General features: G+C 45.1%; 1 protein-coding gene across 5 annotated transcripts; it reads right to left on the bottom strand.

Annotated features, from left to right (window-relative positions):
* Positions 1-168: 168 nt before the first annotated feature.
* LOC105917956 (WASH complex subunit 3) lies at positions 169-16724 on the bottom strand. Of its 5 annotated transcripts, none has more exons than XM_021310805.2 (14): positions 16394-16724; positions 8150-8256; positions 7957-7996; positions 7846-7874; positions 7382-7436; positions 7173-7252; positions 5304-5336; positions 4262-4304; positions 4132-4181; positions 2525-2548; positions 2397-2441; positions 2219-2251; positions 1964-2049; positions 169-1892 (listed from the first exon to the last, which is right to left on the bottom strand). In XM_021310805.2, exons 2-14 carry the CDS (start codon positions 8247-8249, stop codon positions 1866-1868), a joined length of 645 nt encoding a protein of 214 aa, XP_021166480.2. In that variant the 5' UTR covers positions 8250-8256; positions 16394-16724; the 3' UTR covers positions 169-1865. The 5 variants fall into 5 exon arrangements, with proteins under 5 accessions (XP_021166480.2, XP_036004601.1, XP_021166481.2 ...); XM_036148708.1 differs by having other exon boundaries at positions 7173-7234; XM_021310806.2 differs by having other exon boundaries at positions 7846-7871.
* Positions 16725-18549: the final 1825 nt, after the last annotated feature.

The following is an 18549-nucleotide window of genomic DNA, read 5'->3' as shown; positions in this document are numbered from 1 at the left end:
AAGAAAGCAAGATGGAAATATGGATTTATCCTAAAGCAGGAAAATGCATTAAAAATAATCCAGTCTTGAAGTTTCACTGGTTAAAATTTAAGGTCTTGATGTGTTTGACCTTGAAGAACCTTCAGCCATGATCTGCTCTGGGGTTTGTAAAATAAGTCAGTCTCAGGCTTCTGTACTTTCACTTTAATTCAGATAAAAACATTTCTAGATCACACGTTGACAGACTAAGGAAACAACATTGAAACAGACGGTGGATTAAGACATTCTCAGGAGTCGTCAGTAAAATCAAAGCTGAAACGTTTTCGGGGCCTCAGGATTTTTGGCACCAATAAAAAAACTATGGATCATTTGGAAGGTTACATTGAATTAATAAAAGAAACTAAACATGTTCTTAACATGATGCCTAACGGCTGGGAGGCTCCACACCTCGGCGCTAATCTGGATTAATCTGGACTTTTTCATGTTAGTGTTCCCAACCTTAACGAGTCTTTCAGGAATCTGGATTTTGAAAGGTCACATTTAAAGGAATTTCTCAGGAGGTGAACATGGAGCGTCGGAGCAGCAACCAACCTGATCCAGACGCTTTCATCTGTATGATGGTTTTAAATAATCCTGTTAATCTTAAGGACATCCTGAGAGCAGTACTCGGCACTGTGATGTCTTATATGACCAAAATCACCAAGGTGTGACAGGCTGGATGAAAAACATGCATCAGGACTTTTAAGGATCTTTGCTGGTCCCGTTCAAAGCTCAACCAAAACAAAACCCGGCTGTAACTCTGAACTAGCATCAGAGCTGCGGCCCGGTTTCAGCCCTTATTGTTTGATGGGTCACAGTTTCTCCACTCCTGTTCTAATCATGGCGTCCCACAGGGCTGAGTGTTTGGCTCTGGATCAGATTGCTCCGTCCCACAGGGTTTCCAGTTCATCCAGACTAACTTTTATTAGCATCTCAGTTTATTTCTTGACAGGTAAGCAGGGAAATCAGCTGGTTCTGAAGAGTCTGACCCGTTTTGGTGGTTAGATGATGATGCAGATGATACCCTGATCTATGTGGTCTAACCTGAACAACGAAACAGTTGTTGAAGATGGAGACCGCAGCAGGAGGTGTCATGGACCGGTTCATCTCTAATTTTCCTGTTTTTTTTTTTTTATTCAAGTAAGGCAGAGAGGTTTTATTTGGTTTCATTCCCGTAAACTTGGGGATTTGTATCTGTTCCAATAAAGCTAGTTGGTTTCTGAAGCTGCAGGCGTGTATAGAAAACGTCTTGGATGATCAATAATCTTTTCTTTGGTCCTGGAGCTTCACTTATGTGGCAGAACCTGGAAATGTTCATGTTTTCACCTCCTTTTGTCCCTTTAATCCTGCTTCTATGGGGCTTCTATCAGTGACACAAAGGTAAGCTCAAAACTATTCATGCCCCTGGCACATTTAGATAAAGATTTTCATTCGACCAAGTTGCTTGATGATTAGAAAAGAAGCCAATCCGTTTTTATGTAGCTTTTAAGCAAAAGAAAGGTTTGTTAAAATAATTTCTACCCTTCTCAGTAAAAGGAAACCTGATCACTGTCAGCTTTGCGTGTTTGTCTTTGGGGATGAAAACTGCTCCAGAATAAAAACTTCCAGCCAGCAACTTGGTCAAATGAAAATATTTACTTTAAAACTAAATCTGCCAGACGTATAAATCCTTTTGGGCCTAAATGTAGAGATTGAAAAGGCTGCTGCTGTGAGAGTGAAACTGCTTTTTAGCTGAAGCAGAAACTGGGTGGAAGCTTCAGCAGCTGAGAGGTCTCTGGGTGGATCCAGTTTCAGGTTCTGATGAAGATTAGGCTGCAGAACTCGCGGTGTTGAGGCGGTTCCTCCCATCAGGCGCTGGGCTGACAGTGGATCATCTGCAAGCAGGAAGCAGAGTCAGCTGCTGCTCCACAGGTGGATGCTTACCTTACAGGTGAGTGACACCTACAGATGGCTGATTCACATAGTTGTCCTCATCATCATCGTCGTCGTCGTCGTCCGGCTCGCTCTGAGATGAGATGTCAGGCGTAGAACCTGCAGGAAGAAAAGCACCAGGCTGATATTTTAGAAAACCAAAAGATAAACGGAGACGCTGTCTTGACATGAAGCAGTTTCTAAAGACGGAAAACTAAATGCAGTTCTGCATGTTGGCCTGTTGGGTTTATTCTGTGGTTCTGGCCCGTCTGCGACATGTTTAACTCACTTGGCTGATGGAGCTGGTCCACATTCAGATAGTCTGGAGGAGGAAAAAAGACATTTGTATAAGAATTAATGGACGATTAGAACCCTGGCCCCCAAATGTCCTGCTGATTGGTGGAGCTGAGGCGACACCCTCCAATCAGCAGCGTGGAGGCGGGGCCAACCTGCACAGGTGAACTTACTGGGCTCAGATTCTGAGTCTGTGTCTTGTTTTTTTTCTTCTTCTCCTGAAATGAGAAAATTACAACTTAAAGCAAAGACAAAAGGCTCCAGGAAGATTATTTTCCTTCATACAGAAACAAAAACTCACCGAGGTTCACGTAGTTATGATTATCTGTGGGTAAAAACAAACGGATCAGGTCACACATGACCAGCTGAACACGCTGACATTTACACGCTAACATCTACACACTCATAGACATTATATACGTAGACGCGTCGTTGGGCGCAGGATCGCACGTCAGCGTCACCGCCATATTGTATGTGGCAGAAAAAAGTTGAGTTCTGTTGTAGTGAACGGGAATCAGAGAAGAAGCCTCATTCTTGTGCTGCATGGAAATGTATTCTGGCTGATTTCACTACTTGTATCTGCCTTCTATAAACTAAGGCTGCACCATGTTGCAAAACTGGACACACTAACGCTGCAGAGTGGCAACACTAGGAAAAAGCTGTGCAAAACCATTCTTTTTCAAGGTTTTTAGCTTGCATACAGTACAGACTATTGTATTTAGACATAGATGTGCATTTATAGATTTTCAAGTATTATAAATAAGCCAAATAAATAGCTGTGTGATTTTTTATATTTATATATATATAAAAAACGTGTCACATGTGAAACTTTATTTTTTGGGGGAGTATTAAATAGGTAAAATGACTAATATGAGGAAAAAAAAGACCTAGGTAAAGTAAAAAACATAAAAGTGGTAATGTTATGAGAAAAACGTCATATTATGAGAATTAAGAGGGAACGTTTCCAGAATAGTCACAGTTTGCAGAATTATTTCACTCCTGGAGTAACAGGGCCAGGTTAGATTATTTTAATTATTTTTATTCTTTACGAGAATAAATTCAGGCGAATGAAGCTAAAGGGATACGAAAATAAACTTGTAATATTAAAAAAAATAAAAATATTACGAATACAAAGTATATTCAGAGATTAAAGTCCCTCTGATACTGTTTAAGTGACTGAGTAACTGCAGATTTGCCACATTTAAGATGGCGGACGCTCTGACGCATCGCAGCAGAGGCAGAACCCGCCCAATGACGCGTCTACGTATATAATATCTATCTACAAGCTAACATCTACACCAGGGGTCACCAACATGGCGCGCACGAGCCTGTTCTAAAAACAGCACAATCCACCAGTGAACTGCACCTGAAACTTTATTCCAGTACGATTCTTGTTCAATTACATATGCATTTATGTAGATTTAAAAATGACAATATCTAAAACAAAGCATTAAAAATGTATTTATGTTACATAAAGTTAAAATGAACGCTGACTCTTATACTTCAAAGGTCAGTACAGGGACCTCCTCATATGACAACACCAATGAAGTAGCTCTCAGATTCAGAAAGGTTGGTGCCCCTGGTCTACACACTGACTTCTAGACTCTAATATTTACATGCTAACATTTATACGCTAACATCTATGCTAACATTTACATGCTAACATTTATACGCTAACATCTATGCTAACATTTACATGCTAGCATCTACGAGTTTCACTCTGTAGATATGAGCTCCTCAGGCTAAGAGAAAGTTCTCATGCATCTATAACGATGCACGACGGCAGTGGAAGTGTTATGGTTTATGTTGCTTAACTTCCTGTAGTTATAATAAAAGGCTAAAACATGCAGAATATAAAATTGCTCTAAATCAAACTTTAGTTTGAAGTGAGACTCCTGCAGACTGTACCTGAGCTGGGAGTTGAGGCTCGGCTCTGATCCATTTCAGGAAGTACCTTTCTGCAGAAATCAAGAGAAAATTGTGTTCTGGTCAGATTCTGGTTAATCGGTTGAAGCAGCAAGAGTCGGGTTAGACCTACATGTATCCGTTGTCTTCAGGATCACTGTCTTGGAAATCAGTTCCTGCAGAAAAAGGACAACAACTAAATTCTCACACAGATCAAGAAGGCAAGGAACCTCTCGTTGTTTCCTCACCAAGTCCCGAAACCCAGTCCAAGTCTCTTACCCCGTCCAAGTCCCTTACCCAGTCCAAGTCCCTTACCCAGTCCAAGTCCCCAATCAACCATGAAGTCCATCATTTATTGAGCACCTTGCAACAAAACCTCACATCTGGTCCAGAGTCCCTCACATGTCCTCCCTAAGTCTGGTTCAACACATTGAAGACAGATGAATGATATTATCCAAGTCCTCAACTGACCAACAATTAACCAGTTGACCAAAAAGTCCTCAAGAGTCTTGAACACAGTCCAATCCCCAATCAACCAAGATTTCCAACTGGATTTTAATAAGTCAAGAACGCCAAAGTCACCCGAAAAGTCACCATTCACGAAATCTAGAGTCTAGTCCCAAAAACTTCCATGTCCAACAAGTCCTGAGTCCAGTCAGAGTCCCCGATCAAGCACGATGTCGAGCATAACCCTAACCCAGAAAGGACCCCCGTCTGGGCCAACAACGGGTCCAACGGATCCTAAACCAGCTCAAGCACCAAGTCAGGAGACAAGTGCAACATCCAACAAGTCAAGCTGAAGCACCTTACAAGTCACTAAATGTTGAGGCTGTTCCACAGTCCAAGCAGGTCTCCTCCCTCCAACAGACACTATCCAGGTCGCTGATAGTAAAAGGCAGCGAGTTTAACTTATAGGGAATTAAAACAGAATTTTGTGCCTTAAGAAGAAGTCTGAACCCATTTCAGTTAGTAGCACTTTTCTTTGGGTTCATGAGATGAGAGTCTGGGAACGGCCGATTTAACGGGTTCTCTGTGTTTTCAGTCGTTTCCAACATCATCTGCATGTTCTGGATTTTGTGCTTTAGACCCGTGCAGCTAAAGATAAACCTGATCTGTGATCCCCCGCTGCACATCTTGATCTTAAATCGGAGACAGAGAACAATGGCAGGTCTTACCCGGTACTGGATTCTCGTAACTCGGATTACTCTCTGTGAAAGAGAAATAAAATCAGCTGAGCGAAGACTAATGGCAGCACTTTTATTTCCTATAAGCAAAACGTCTCAGGAGGGGGAAGCAGTGCAGTACCAACACTGTTTACAGTGGGGGTGGTGTGCTGCTGACCTCGACTCGGGACGTCGTGCGTCGGTGGGCAGAATACTTCGAAGACCTCCTTAATCCCACCAACACGTCTTCCATTGAGGAAGCAGAGCCTGAGGACTCTGGGTCGGGTTCTCCCATCTCTGGTGCTGAGATTGCCGAGGTTGTTAAAAAGCTCCTTGGTGGCAAGGCTCCGGGGGTGGAGGAGATTCGCCCTGAGTACCTTAAGGCTCTGGATGTTGTGGGGCTGTGTTGGTTAACGCGGCTCTGCAGCATTGTGGTGACATCGGGGGCAGTTCCCCTGGATTGGCAGACTGGGGTGGTGGTCCCCCTATTTAAAAAGGGGGACCGGAGGTTGTGTTCCAACTTCAGAGGAATCACACTCTTAAGCCTCCCTGGTAAGGTCTATTCGGGGGTTCTGGAAAGGAGGGTCCGTCGGATAGTCGAATCTCGGATTCAGGAAGAGCAGTGTGGTTTTCGTCCTGGCCGTGGAACACTGGACCAGCTCTACACCCTCAGCAGGATTCTGGAGGGGGCATGGGAGTTTGCCCAACCAGTCTACATGTGCTTTGTGGATCTGGAGAAGGCATTCGACCGTGTCCCCCGGGGGATCCTGTGGGGGGTACTCCGGGAGTATGGAGTACCGGGCCCTTTAATAAGGGCTGTCAGGTCTCTGTACGACCGGTGTCAGAGTCTGGTCCGCATTGCCGGCAGTAAGTCGGACTCGTTTCCGGGGAGAGTTGGACTCCGCCAAGGTTGCCCTTTGTCACCGATTCTGTTCATAACGTTTATGGACAGAATTTCTAGGCGCAGCCAAGGTGTTGAGGGGATCCGTTTTGGTGGCCTTAGGATTGCGTCTCTGCTATTCGCGGATGACGTGGTCCTATTGGCTTCATCAGGGCGTGATCTACAGCTCTCACTGGAGCGGTTCGCAGCCGAGTGCGAAGCGGCCGGGATGAAAATCAGTGCCTCCAAATCCGAGACCATGGTCTTGAGCCGGAAAAGGGTAGAGTACCTTCTCCGGGTTGGGGAGGATGTGCTGCCCCTAGTGGAGGAGTTCAAGTATCTTGGGGTCTTGTTCACGAATGAGGGAAAGATGGAGCGGGAGATCGACAGGCGGATTGGTGCAGCGTCTGCTGTGAAGCGGGCGCTGTACCGATCCGTTGTGGTGAAGAGAGAGCTGAGCCAAAAGGCGAAGCTCTCGATTTACCGGTCGATCTACGTTCCTACCCTCATCTATGGTCACGAGCTTTGGGTCGTGACCTAAAGAACGAGATCCCGGATACAAGCGGCTGAAATGAGTTTTCTCCGTAGTGTGTCTAGGCTCTCCCTTAGAGATAGGGTGAGGAGCTCAGTCATCCGGGGAGGACTCAGAGTAGAGCCGCTGCTCCTCCACGTCGAGAGGAGCCAGTTGAAGTGGCTCGGGCATCTGGTCAGGATGCCTCCTGGACGCCTCCCTGGTGAGGTGTTCCGGGCACGTCCCACCGGGAGGAGGCCCAGGGGAAGACCCAGGACACGCTGGAGGGACTATGTCTCTCTGCTGGGAGCGCCTTGGGATTCCTCCTGAGGAGCTGGCCCAAGTGGCCGGGGAGAGGGACGTCTGGGCCTCCCTACTGAAGCTGCTACCCCCGCGACCCGACCCCAGATAAGAGGAAGAAGACGGACGGACGGACGGATAAGCAAAACGTTCCTGGCTGACACTGAAACCAGATGAAGGACAGACCCACCAGTTTCTGTTGGCGTATAGGGGCGCAGTCTCCGCTCAGAACCACCATCAGCAGTATTTGGGCTGAAAGCAGTATTTGGGCTGAAAGACACACAGAAAGGGAAGGTAATAGATTGCTGACTGTAAAAAGCAACAAATAGTCTGAGATAATAGAGTATTTGTTGTTCTGGCAGAAAGAAGTGAGTTTGGTTGTGAGGTAAAGCGACTCACTGGGGCATCAGGGTGGAGGGGGAGTGGATGGTGTTCTGGTCGGGGCGTTGCTGGCCTGCAACCCAAAGACACAGTTCAGCCTTTTCATCATCATCCTCCTCAGCATGAAGGGAAATATCATCATCATTAAACAATTATCCTGAATGCTGGTCCAATAAAAGAAAATCTCCCCCTTTTCTAACCCTTAATAATAGAAATATTCACATTTTAAGATTATATTAGCAAAACCTTATGACTAAAGTTTTCTAGACTCGAATTTCAGTTTCAATTATTTTTGGTCAATCATTAAAAACATAATAAATTTGGATGGATTGATGGATGGATGACGAATGGATGTGTGGATGGATGGTTAGATTTGTGGTTGGTTGGTTGGTTGGATGGATGGATGGATGGATGGATGGATGAATGGAACCCTGGATTACTTTCTAGGGTCTCCTGACCCAGCCTGGGTGTTTTGGACTCACGTGGATGGATGACGGTGAATCCAGAACTTCTGATTGGAAGAAGGAGAGAGATTTATTTATCAAGCTGTTATGAGAGCTGAACAGAAATTAGAGCAGCAGAAGAAGACTTACGGCACGTATTCCTCTGAAGCAGCCGTCTGACTGATGGAGGCTGGAGATAGAAACCAAACATCAAAACTAAGCATCTGAGTCGGACATGAGAGGTGAGACAGTTCTGGTCTGACTGCGGTTTCAAGGTCTGTTAGTAAAACCCACAGGTTGTGATATCATTCACATCTTAACCACGAGTGAACCTTCATCTCACCCAGAGGACCTTTGTTTCCGCAGTCCAGGCAGACGACGGCCAGGAGGACGGTGGCGATGAAGACGGCGGCCGATATGAGCAGGGTCAGCCAGATGTCCATCCTTCATCTGAGGAGGACATTCAAGGTTCAAATGAAAAACATCTGAGCATTACAAAGTCGGTGTGAGACCGAGGCCAGAGTGAACCAGAACTGAAAGTTCATACACAAAGAAACGGCTTTATTTTGGAAATTAATTTGTTTGCCTGGAAGGAGGTCCTGAACCAGGACCAGTTCAGAATGAATGCAGATCAACCTTGAAGCGAAGTCTTGATTTGGTTTTATTATTGATCCAAAACCACCAACCACAGCCTGACACAAGGTCTGAATCCAGAACTAAATGCCCCAAACCAGTCTCAATCCAGTTCAGAACCGTATCATTAATTAAATTTAGGATCAGTCTAAACACGGTTCTGTTTCCTGTTTGGGTCAGCTGCCTGTTTAATACCCCAAATCAAACTAGAACATCTCTGAGTGACCTGCTAATATATTAGTTACTGGAGACATATAACCGCATGTGTTTACAGTCGACTATAGATAATAAAATGACTTTAGACCCTTGGTTATCCGAACAGGACAAAGCATTCCTCTGGTGGAGATGAACTGTCGGGGTAAGGCGTCCAGCGGTACCGAGACCTTTTCATGAGAAAGTTGAGCTACTTTCTGCACTCGGCTCAAAACGGACCCAACTGAAAGGGTTCCGGTCGGTCATTTTGCCCGTTTACTGTTTTCTCGCTTGGCTGCATCGTATCCAAAAACCTTTGGACAAAAGAATCGGTCTGTGCTGGCACGTCAGAACAGGCTTTGTTCTGTACCCAAAGACTTGACTCATTTTCTGTAATCGACTACAGTTGTCTAGATGTACAGGTGCGAGTGTAGGATGTGATGAAATGCCAAACGGGTATCAGAAATGGCAGAGCAGGGAATTGACCCAGCCCCAGATTAAACTGCACTTTAAGATGATCAAACCAGGTCCAAAAGAAATAAACCTGGTTAAAATATGTCTGAAGCAATGAGCCATGATTAAAACATATAAGATGGGAATAAATCCACAACCAGTCTGAATAACAGTTCAGTTTGCCTAAGCCTATATCTACCATTTTTAAACCAACTGACAATATTTAAATACTAGTGTAAAACTGCCTCAACCCAAATCAAAATCTTGTACCAAACCCAATTCAGAACTGGTCCAGGACAGGACGGGCCAAACACTCAACCAAAACTACGTTCAAGATTGGTTCAAAACAGCTTCAACGATTCAAAATAGTCCCAAATGTTTAGAACCATCTAGAATAAATTCAAGAGCAAAAGTCGAGTTTAAAGCTGCGGGGAGAACCCTAAACCAGCTGCAGTGACGGTGGCTTAATTAAAACCTGTTACTCAACATGAGGAAGTGAAGGAGAGGCCCCCTGGTTCTGAATAGTGCAGGGGCATCAGGAATGGGATCGTGACACATGGCCAACATATTGCAGGTTATGCTTTTTAACTTTAGCTGGACAGTTTATCAGCAGCATGCGCCAGGAGACCTGCTAGCTGCTCCGGTCCGTAGAACTCTACTGCTGCAACATGAAGTGGTTCTGATGCCCTGAGGTTTGGTAACTGAGATGAGACAGACTAATGTACACAGAAATGAAACCATCCCACAATGCAATGCGGTGTGACATTGTTCCTGTTGGGATCAGGGGTGTGGTAATCAGCGTTCAGCTGCGTCAGGTCACCTTTTCTCGTGTTGTAACTGCTGTGAATTATCTGATATATCACATTTATCAGGAAGTCGTCATGCCATCAGTTTCTCTTTTAGTTTCAAGCATCCAGCATCCTGAGGGGAGTGATGCACAGTACAAGTGATGTTAATGTGGGGTAATCCTGCTGGTGCATGTGCACGGACCGGTATACATGATGTGAGAACTACAGCAGATCCTTTCTTCATGTCCCAAAGTTCAGAAGCAGCCGGGATGATCTATCAAATCTGATCAATTAGTGAATGCTACAGTGTTCAATGCAAAGGAAGGCATCATGTCTTTCTATGTCATGAAAAGCACAAAAGACGGTTGTAATAGACTAATAGTCTAGACTTGGTCTCTGAAAATTGACCAACCCTGAGTTCACAAACCAATATGGCTGCCTCACATCTTAAAGGTTTGCAGTAACTGACTTTTTGTTTCTCCTTCTGGCAGTTTGCATCTCATGAAATCAGTAACTGTCTGTAAACACGATTCTTTAGTTTGAAAGCACAACATCCAGATAAGAACATTGCTGTTGGCTTGCGGTAGTAGTTAGCATCTACTGGTAAACATCATTATAAGATATGAATCAACTGCTGAGGAAGTTAAATGTCACATTAGGCTCCAAAACAGAAACGAAACGGACTTTTTTGCAGCTAACAAAGCTATAAATGTCTCCAAATTTTCTCCAACTAACTAACTAACTTTTAAAATGATTGATCCTCTATAGTCTGCCTGATCTCTTGCTTCTTGTCCACCAAACACTAAACATCAAACCTAGAGACAACAGATAAGCTAAGACATGATAGAAATGATAAAACAATGTTTGACTTTTATGGATAAACCAAAGTAAACAGTCCTGACTCAAAGGAGCCAACAGTTTCTGCACATCTCACCTTGTTGGGTTCTGGTTCTGAGGTCTCGGATGACCCGACGGGTCTACAGGACCTGACCAGCACCTCTGGCATGTATTTAGCTTCATGGCCTTTTAGCGAACACAAGATTTAGAATTTTAATCTCTGATGAACAGGCGGTTTGTGTGAACCAGAGCTGGTGTGATAGGATCCGTTTTCCTGGTGTTGGTCAGGATGTTTAAGAGACCAGTAAAGACACGTTTACTATCTAACCTCAAATGGAAATGAAATGTGTTCCAATAATAAAACAACTTTATCCTGGCTTTGGTTTAAGGTGGTAGTAGATTTATTAATTTATTAATGACCATAGGACGGAGCCTTGAGGTTCCCCTCATGGGAACAGCTGCCTCAGTCAAACATGTCTGCCTTTCTTAATCAGCCAGCATGTTTCTGATCAAGATGCACAGCAGGAAGCAGAGAAATTCACCTTTTCCTGAATCACAAACAGCTTTCAGACGTAAACATGAAGACTTTTGCCATCAGGGAAAATCTGTTTTTTCAGCTTTAGTGGAAACGTCAGAAAATTTCCATCAAACGACACGTGTTTGACTCGTGTTGATCAGGCGAAGGTCGACCCGGAAAGGCGGCGCCGCCGAGACTAAAGGAAACCAGAAGTCTGAGACGTTCTGCGTCGCACGGAGGCGGCCTGAGGTTCTCTACATCTTTCACATTTTAGATTCTCCCTAAACATCAGCATGTGCCTCATGATCCACTTCCATAAAATCTCACACAAGCTCAGCAGAACCAAGTCCAGTTGAGGTCGTTTATAATCCAGAACCCTAAACCCGGATTCCCAGATGTGGTGAATCGGTTTAGTTAGCAGCTAGTCAGAACCAAACCAACAAAACCAGGTTTAACTCAAGAGCAAACACAGAACTTTAAAGCACATTTCAGACTGACGTCTAAACCAGTTTAAAACGCTCCTGACCAGCAGTTTGGAACCAGAGGGAAAGATTTAAAGAACGTTTCAAACGTTGCCAAAATGAATGTGAAACCAGCTGTCAGGCCAGAATAAAGCTGTTCCAAAGTAGAACCACCTAAAAGACATTTCTGAGACTAATCTAAAAATAAAAGGAAAAATAAAGTCCAACTCCAGGTTGCTAAGTCCAGAACGACCGGATCTTCTGCAGTTTGATGTAGAGAACATAGAGCAGAACTGGAACACAGGAACGTATGGATTATTACTGATTACGGTGAGCGGACGGGTCCAGAACCGTTGTACATCAGGCAGGTATATCTGGACCCTGTTCTTTAAAACGGGTTCTGATGTGAAGGGAACCAAAGTTCCTTCTCTTCATCTCATCCTGACGTCAGTTTGAAGCTGACGCTGTTTCCTGTTTTAATGCTTTTCTCTGATTCTTCATCATCTTCATCATCCGCTGGTGTTAATAGGCCAACGGTCACTTTGAAGGTCGCTTTGAAGGTCGTCGTTTGGACATAACGGCTCGTTTACCTACGGCTACCGATAAAGGTGATGACTGAGGGAAACCAGTAAAACTGGACGTGTCTCAGAACCAGAACAGATCCAACGTGGATTCTGAAGCATTTTAAAATGAGCAGCCAGAGCAATCAGGTTGAAACGATTAACTCGTCCTCTCAAAACCGGGTTAAAAACCGGGTCGGCGCGTTGTCTGGACTTCAGAACCGGATCATTTCTAAGCTAAACTGCGTAGCGTAACGGGTCGACCCGTTGGATTTATTCTGAGCAGCAAAACCTGCAACAACTTTTCTGCTTTTCAGTCTTTTTGTTCAGAACAATCGTGTTTCTAAAGGTTTCCAAACTCGTCTTGTGAACAGAACCGCACCTCTAAACGGTTCCCTCTGCTGTCTCAGCTGGTGGTTTTCTGTTTCCTGAGGCATCTCTAGTGCAAGCAGCTAATCTCGCTCCGGATCACGCCGGTACCTCACACAGGAAGGAGAACCGCGTGACACACGATGCGACTGACGGTTCTGATCGCTTTCTTTCCTCTGAAGGCCTCCGGTCTCAGATCGACAGCCGGACCGTCGTCACAGACCCGGAGAGGACGGCGCGGCTCCACCGGCCTCCTGAGGCAGGCCTGCAGCGCTCAGAGAGCCCAGAGCAGGACACGCTGCCACGTTCTGAAATCAACACTTGGAGACGTCGTTAGATGCAACTGCAAAGAGAAACGTGTCTGAGAAGGTCAGGAAGGAAGCGAGACAGGAAAAGCCCGATAAGGTTACATCAAACAGCTTTGCTGAGCTGCTGCAGAGCTCTAGACGTGTTTTCTGCAGAAAAATCAACCAATTTCCACCTCCTGACTGTCGGATCGTGACATTTTCCACGTTCCGACGTCTGATCGGACCTTCTGCCGTTACGCCTGGAACCAGAACCAGCTCCGGTGTCTGTGTTTGCTGATGATTAGTTCGTTTACATGCCAGAATAGTTTTACTGCAAAACAAACTGAAATCATCCAGAAACAGGTTAAAATATAACTGAGAACCCCTAAAACCTGAAAAAACAACCACAGACAAACGGATTAATATTAGATTTAAATCTACACCATTTACTGATGTTTATTAACGAGAACCGAAATTAATTAATTAAACAAAGACCAGAACCAATCTAATTAAATAGATCAACGTTCAAAATCAGGACCGAAACGTTGTTTAAAAGAATTTCACACAAATCCAAACTTATTCTAAATTATGAATAAAATAAAACCCAAAAACCAATGGAAAAATATACAGAACCAAACCTCAGAACCACCGTGTCAATAACCAGAACTTCTTCTAACGGCCGACATCTCTAAAGTCAGTAAAACTTTATTTTATAAAACCTTAAAGAAATAAAAACCACAACATGCTTCATAAAAACTAAAATGTGTAATTATTCCAGATCCTTCAATAAAAAACTGATATAAACTAGTCAATTTAACCCAAATAAATAAAATGAGTTTAAAAGCTACTAAATCTCATTCTAACTGATTTTTATGAAGCTGTCTCCAGAATCCGCCCCAAAAGTCTAAAACGGGTCTAAAGCAAAAAGATCGTCCAGAAGAAAAAATATAAAAATTAAAAGATAAGAAAACCCAAAGAAATGAAGAAGTCTAAACCTGATCTAAAATATGCCTGAAATCCAAAAAATGGTTCAAACGTTCAACTAAAGAACCCTAACCCACGATCCAGAACCAGCGGTACCAGACAGAGTCAAAACTTCTTAGACCAAATGAGGAAAACCCGATAACAGCTCCGGTCCCATGTGGTCCAAACCGGTCCCAACCAGAACCAGGAGCAGAAATTAAAATTATTTCCGGAAAACTGAGAAAATCAAGTTAAAAACCAAATGAATTCTAAACCCGGCCCAAACGGGACGAGAACAGTTAACCAAAGGGTTTAGAACAAATGATAAAAGCGTATCCAGAACCACGACTGAAACCCAGAAAGATCGCTAATCTAGAACCAACAGAATCATGTCCAACGCGTCTCTTAGATTCCTAAAATCCAAATCTTTCTAAAACGTGATAAAAATAGAAATTTTAAACAGAAAGTGTGAAATCTGAAGAAGTCTGTATCGGTTCCAGTTCCACCCAGAACCTGCAGGAGCCCATGTGGGTGACACGCATAACTTAGAACGATAACTTAGAACATCACCAGAAGTACGTGAGTTTGACTGGTTCTGTTCAAAAAGGCAAAAAGGTTCTGTTCATTTGATGATTCTGGCTTCCAGCCCAGAAAACCCAGAGTTCTGTTCCTCACCAAGTTTGAATTCTACGTCAGAACAATAAAAAACGATGTTTGACAGAAACGTGGACCTGAAGAAATGCTGAGAAGGAATAAATTCTGGTTCCTAGCTTCAGCTGCTTCAGCTAGGAACCACTTATCAGGCCTGAAACCTCCATCTAAAGACAAAGTGGACCTTCTAGAACCTGGAGAACATTTCCAGGATTAAAGGACTGATGTTTCAGCAGGATCTGGAGAAACTAATCCATGTTTACCTTTAGTAGAACTGATCATAGAGAACATGGACCCGGTTCTGAAGTCCTTCCACTAAGACTAAGAACGTAGAGAACATGGACCCGGTTCTGAAGTCCTCACTAAGACTAAGAACGTAGAGAACATGGACCCAGTTCTAAAGTCCTCAATAAGACTAAGAACGTAGAGAACATGGACCCGGTTCTGAAGTTCTTCCACTTAGACTAAGAACGTAGAGAACAGGTCTTCTGGCTCCAGCCTGCTCTGCAGAACCAGAACCAGAACCAGAACCAGACATGGAGAAGCAGCATTTATGTTCCACTGATCAGGAACAGACTTCCACTGTTTTCCTGATACTTTGTTAGATTAGTTTGTGGTTCCGCCCATCCGGACTCTCTGGGTTCTCTAACGTTCTGTTCACGTCAGAACTTTAAATTGTTGGTTCTGGTGTTTCTCATCCTCCTCCAAATCCACACATTCTCTACGTGGTTCTGGTCGGTCCAACTGCCTCGTGTTACCATGGTTTTTACTGCAGGTGTTGGGTCGGTACCAGGTTCTGCTGGAAAATTAAACCAGAACCGTTCTGGCCCTGTGAACCTCTCCAGAACTCTGGGATGGACTCGGGTCCAGCGCCTCTCTGGGCCGCCGGAACCGTTCCTGCTAAACTTTCTCTGTATTTCGCTGTAGGAAGTGAACCTGGTTCTGATCCAGAAGAACTTCACTGAGGTTCTCCTGGAAATGACGAGCCAGCGGAACCGGTGTGTTGAGATGAGAAACTAGAGTAGCTGAGTTAACAGCCACTGACTTCCTGCCGGGTCCACATCGAGGTTAACCCGCCGGCAGGAAGTGGACCCGTCTACCAATCAGGTACCGTTGCTCTCAGAACCCGTCTGCCAATCAGGTACCGTTCCTCTCAGAACCCGTCTACCAATCAGGTACCGTTGCTCTCAGAACCCGTCTGCCAATCAGGTACCGTTCCTCTCAGAACCCATCTCCACGTCACGCCGCAGATCAAACGGCCTCAGGCGGTGCTGAAGGTGGAGTCTGGTACCTTTCCACTGAGCTGCGTCATCAGAACACACATGTATGCCCCAGAACTTTGGATCAGAACCAGCTCATCATGACGGTTCCTGTGGAATCTGAAATTCTGACAAACATGAAGCCGTTCATGGCTGAAGGTCCGACAGACATGTTGGAAACGGGCCCAGCAGAACCTGAACATGACCCAAAAACCCGTTTAGGCCCGGGGCGGCTGCTCCATTCCTGTGTGTTCTGTTCAGTTCTGTTCTGTTCTGTTAAGTTCTGTTGAGTTCTGTTGAGTTCTGTTGCTCTCATCATCGCTTGAAAAACGGATTGTTCTGAAACCAGGAGCAGGAAATGGTTTCCTGCTCCTGGTTCTGGAAACGGCCTAAACTCTGCAGTTAGTAAACGGGCCGGCGCCAGAACCGCTCAAACCGGAATAAGAAGCGTTTTAGTGGAAACCGGGCCGGCGCCGCCGGAGACATTAGATGAGAAGTGAAGACGGGTCAGAACCGAAGGGCAGAACATAAAAACATGGAGTTTATATTCGGCCCGATCACGGCCGGTCCAACAGAACCACCAGGGTCCACATGTTCCTTTCCGGGCTCACACTGACCTGCAGCCGTGGACCAGGAGCGTAGATTCAGTCGGTGGACGAAGGTCCAGAACCTCAGACGTTCTCCTCCTCGCTGTCGGACTCAGCAGAACATCTACTGGACCCAGAGAACCACCATCTCCGTCGGTTCCCTCTGCAGTCAGACGGTCTCTTACCGGATCATGTCGGGTCGGCGCCGCAGATGGACCGCCTGACGCCTTCCCTGAAGGTCTGACTCACCGACCCAGAGGTACCAGAACCGTTCTGCTGCGGTGAGGAACGCGTGGGCCGATCAAGCTGCAGCTCATCTGCAAACTGGAAAGCAGAGAAGCGGTCCTGCAGCTGAGAACGCCGCCTGTTTCACACCAACACTCTCGACCAATCAGGACGCTCGGCTGTGACGCCTCAGAGCGGCGCCGCTGCTGAAGAGCTGCTGCAACCGCCAGAACATCCTCCAGAACATCCTCCCACCTAGAACAGGAAACCACAGCGCAGAGCAGGCTCCACCTCCTACCTGCTGCTGCCGGGGTCCAGAGGAACCAGAGGAACCAGAGGAGAACCAGGGGGAGAACGAGGGGGGGAACCAGAGGGAGAACCAGAGGAGAACCAGGGGGGGAACCAGAGGGAGAACGGGCCAGAGGAACCAGAGGGAGAACCAGAGGGAGAACCAGGGGGGGAACCAGAGGAGAACCAGTGGGAGAACCAGAGGGAGAACCAGGGGGGAACCAGAGGGAGAACGGGCCAGAGGAACCAGAGGGAGAACCAGAGGGGAACCAGAGGGAGAACCAGAGGGAGAACCAGAGGAGAACCAGAGGGGGAACCAGAGGAGAACCAGAGGGGGAACCAGAGGAGAACCAGAGGGGGAACCAGAGGGAGAACCAGAGAGAGAACCAGACGGAGAACCAGACGGAGAACCAGAGTGAGAACCAGAGGGGGAACCAGAGGGGGAACCAGAGGGAGAACCAGAGAGAGAACCAGAGGGAGAACCAGGGGGGAAACCAGAGGTAGACCCCCCCCCCCCCGTCGTGTGACGTCGAGCCGCGTTTCCCCGTCAGATACGGCATGACGTCACACCTGTACGGAAAAGCGGGTAGAAAAATCCATGGATAGAATGTTAAATTTTAAAACGTTTAATAAAATTGCTCAAAGTTTATCAGAAAAAAACGTAACTTGCTTTTAAAGATGAAAATGTTTTAATTAGAAAAATGTTATTAAAGTTTTGCGTAAAGTTAAATATTGTTTTAATCTCGGTTGCTGCAGCTTTTAATGGTTCCTTAGATCCAGGAGGCGTTCTCAGCTGGTTCTGCTGCGACTGTCACTCCGTGTAAGAATAACAATTAACTTCCTAAAAGCTCCTTTCTCTGGCCTCACCATGTTAGAACCCGTTCTCCGGTCCATGTTGTAGCTGCAGCTTATTATTTATTTCTTTTTCACGTAGTTTCTAAATCTTTGTCGTTTTATTTACAGAGTTTCCTGCTGCGCAGCTGCACATGAGACTTCGGTAAATTTAGAAAGTTGCTCTCAGATGATTGTTCTTCTACTGGTGGCAGACTGAGCTAGAACCACAGTTTCCTCAGAACCCCCCCCCCCCCCCCCCCCACCCCCGCTGGGACTCATTGCAGATGCTTAGGGACCGTCTGCAAGTTGCAGCACCAGCAGAAGAAGCACAGAGAAACATTCAACAGCGTCACCAAGCAGAGGATTATCAGCAAATTAATTTCATGTGTATCTGATCTCACGTCTCTCATACTACATTTATTGGGTTGGAAAATAATACATAAAAATTTTTTTGAGGAATTTCCTAAAGCCTAAATATAAAAAATATTCATTAAAGTCCCTTTTGCTAAGAAATCCATGAAAAATAACTGTTTGCTCTATAAATCAAATAGCTTTGGATAAAGGGCTTTCATTTTAATCAGCGTTTATCATTTAGATAAGTAATACCTACATCTTCACATTGTTTATTGTTAAAATGAGCAATAACTACACTATAGATCATTGTAGTTTCACCAAACTCGTAGCACACATACACAGCCTCATCTGGATCATAATACAACATTACTTATATGTCTTTACAATGACATAGAAAATATTGTGTTTCCCGCAAAAAAACAAACAAAAAAATCTGCATAGTGACTGAAAAATGTTGAGGGCATCAGTCAGTGAAGTTGTGTTTT

This window comes from Fundulus heteroclitus, chromosome 16 (genome assembly GCF_011125445.2).
Source record: "Fundulus heteroclitus isolate FHET01 chromosome 16, MU-UCD_Fhet_4.1, whole genome shotgun sequence".
NCBI classification, from domain to species: Eukaryota; Metazoa; Chordata; class Actinopteri; order Cyprinodontiformes; family Fundulidae; genus Fundulus; species Fundulus heteroclitus.
Note: the sequence above shows the minus strand (reverse complement) of the source record. Positions and strands in the feature narration are given on the sequence as shown.

Bases quoted from the DNA above. Each gene is read 5' to 3' on its own strand.
- LOC105917956 (XM_021310805.2), bottom strand. From the start codon at position 8,249: ATGGACATCTGGCTGACCCTGCTCATATCGGCCGCCGTCTTCATCGCC. The intron at 5,337-7,172 runs GTGGGTCTGTCC...TCTCTTTCACAG, and splicing joins CTATACGCCAACAGAAACTG to AGAGTAATCCGAGTTACGAG. The intron at 2,442-2,524 runs GTGAGTTTTTGT...TTCTCATTTCAG, and splicing joins TCATAACTACGTGAACCTCG to GAGAAGAAGAAAAAAAACAA.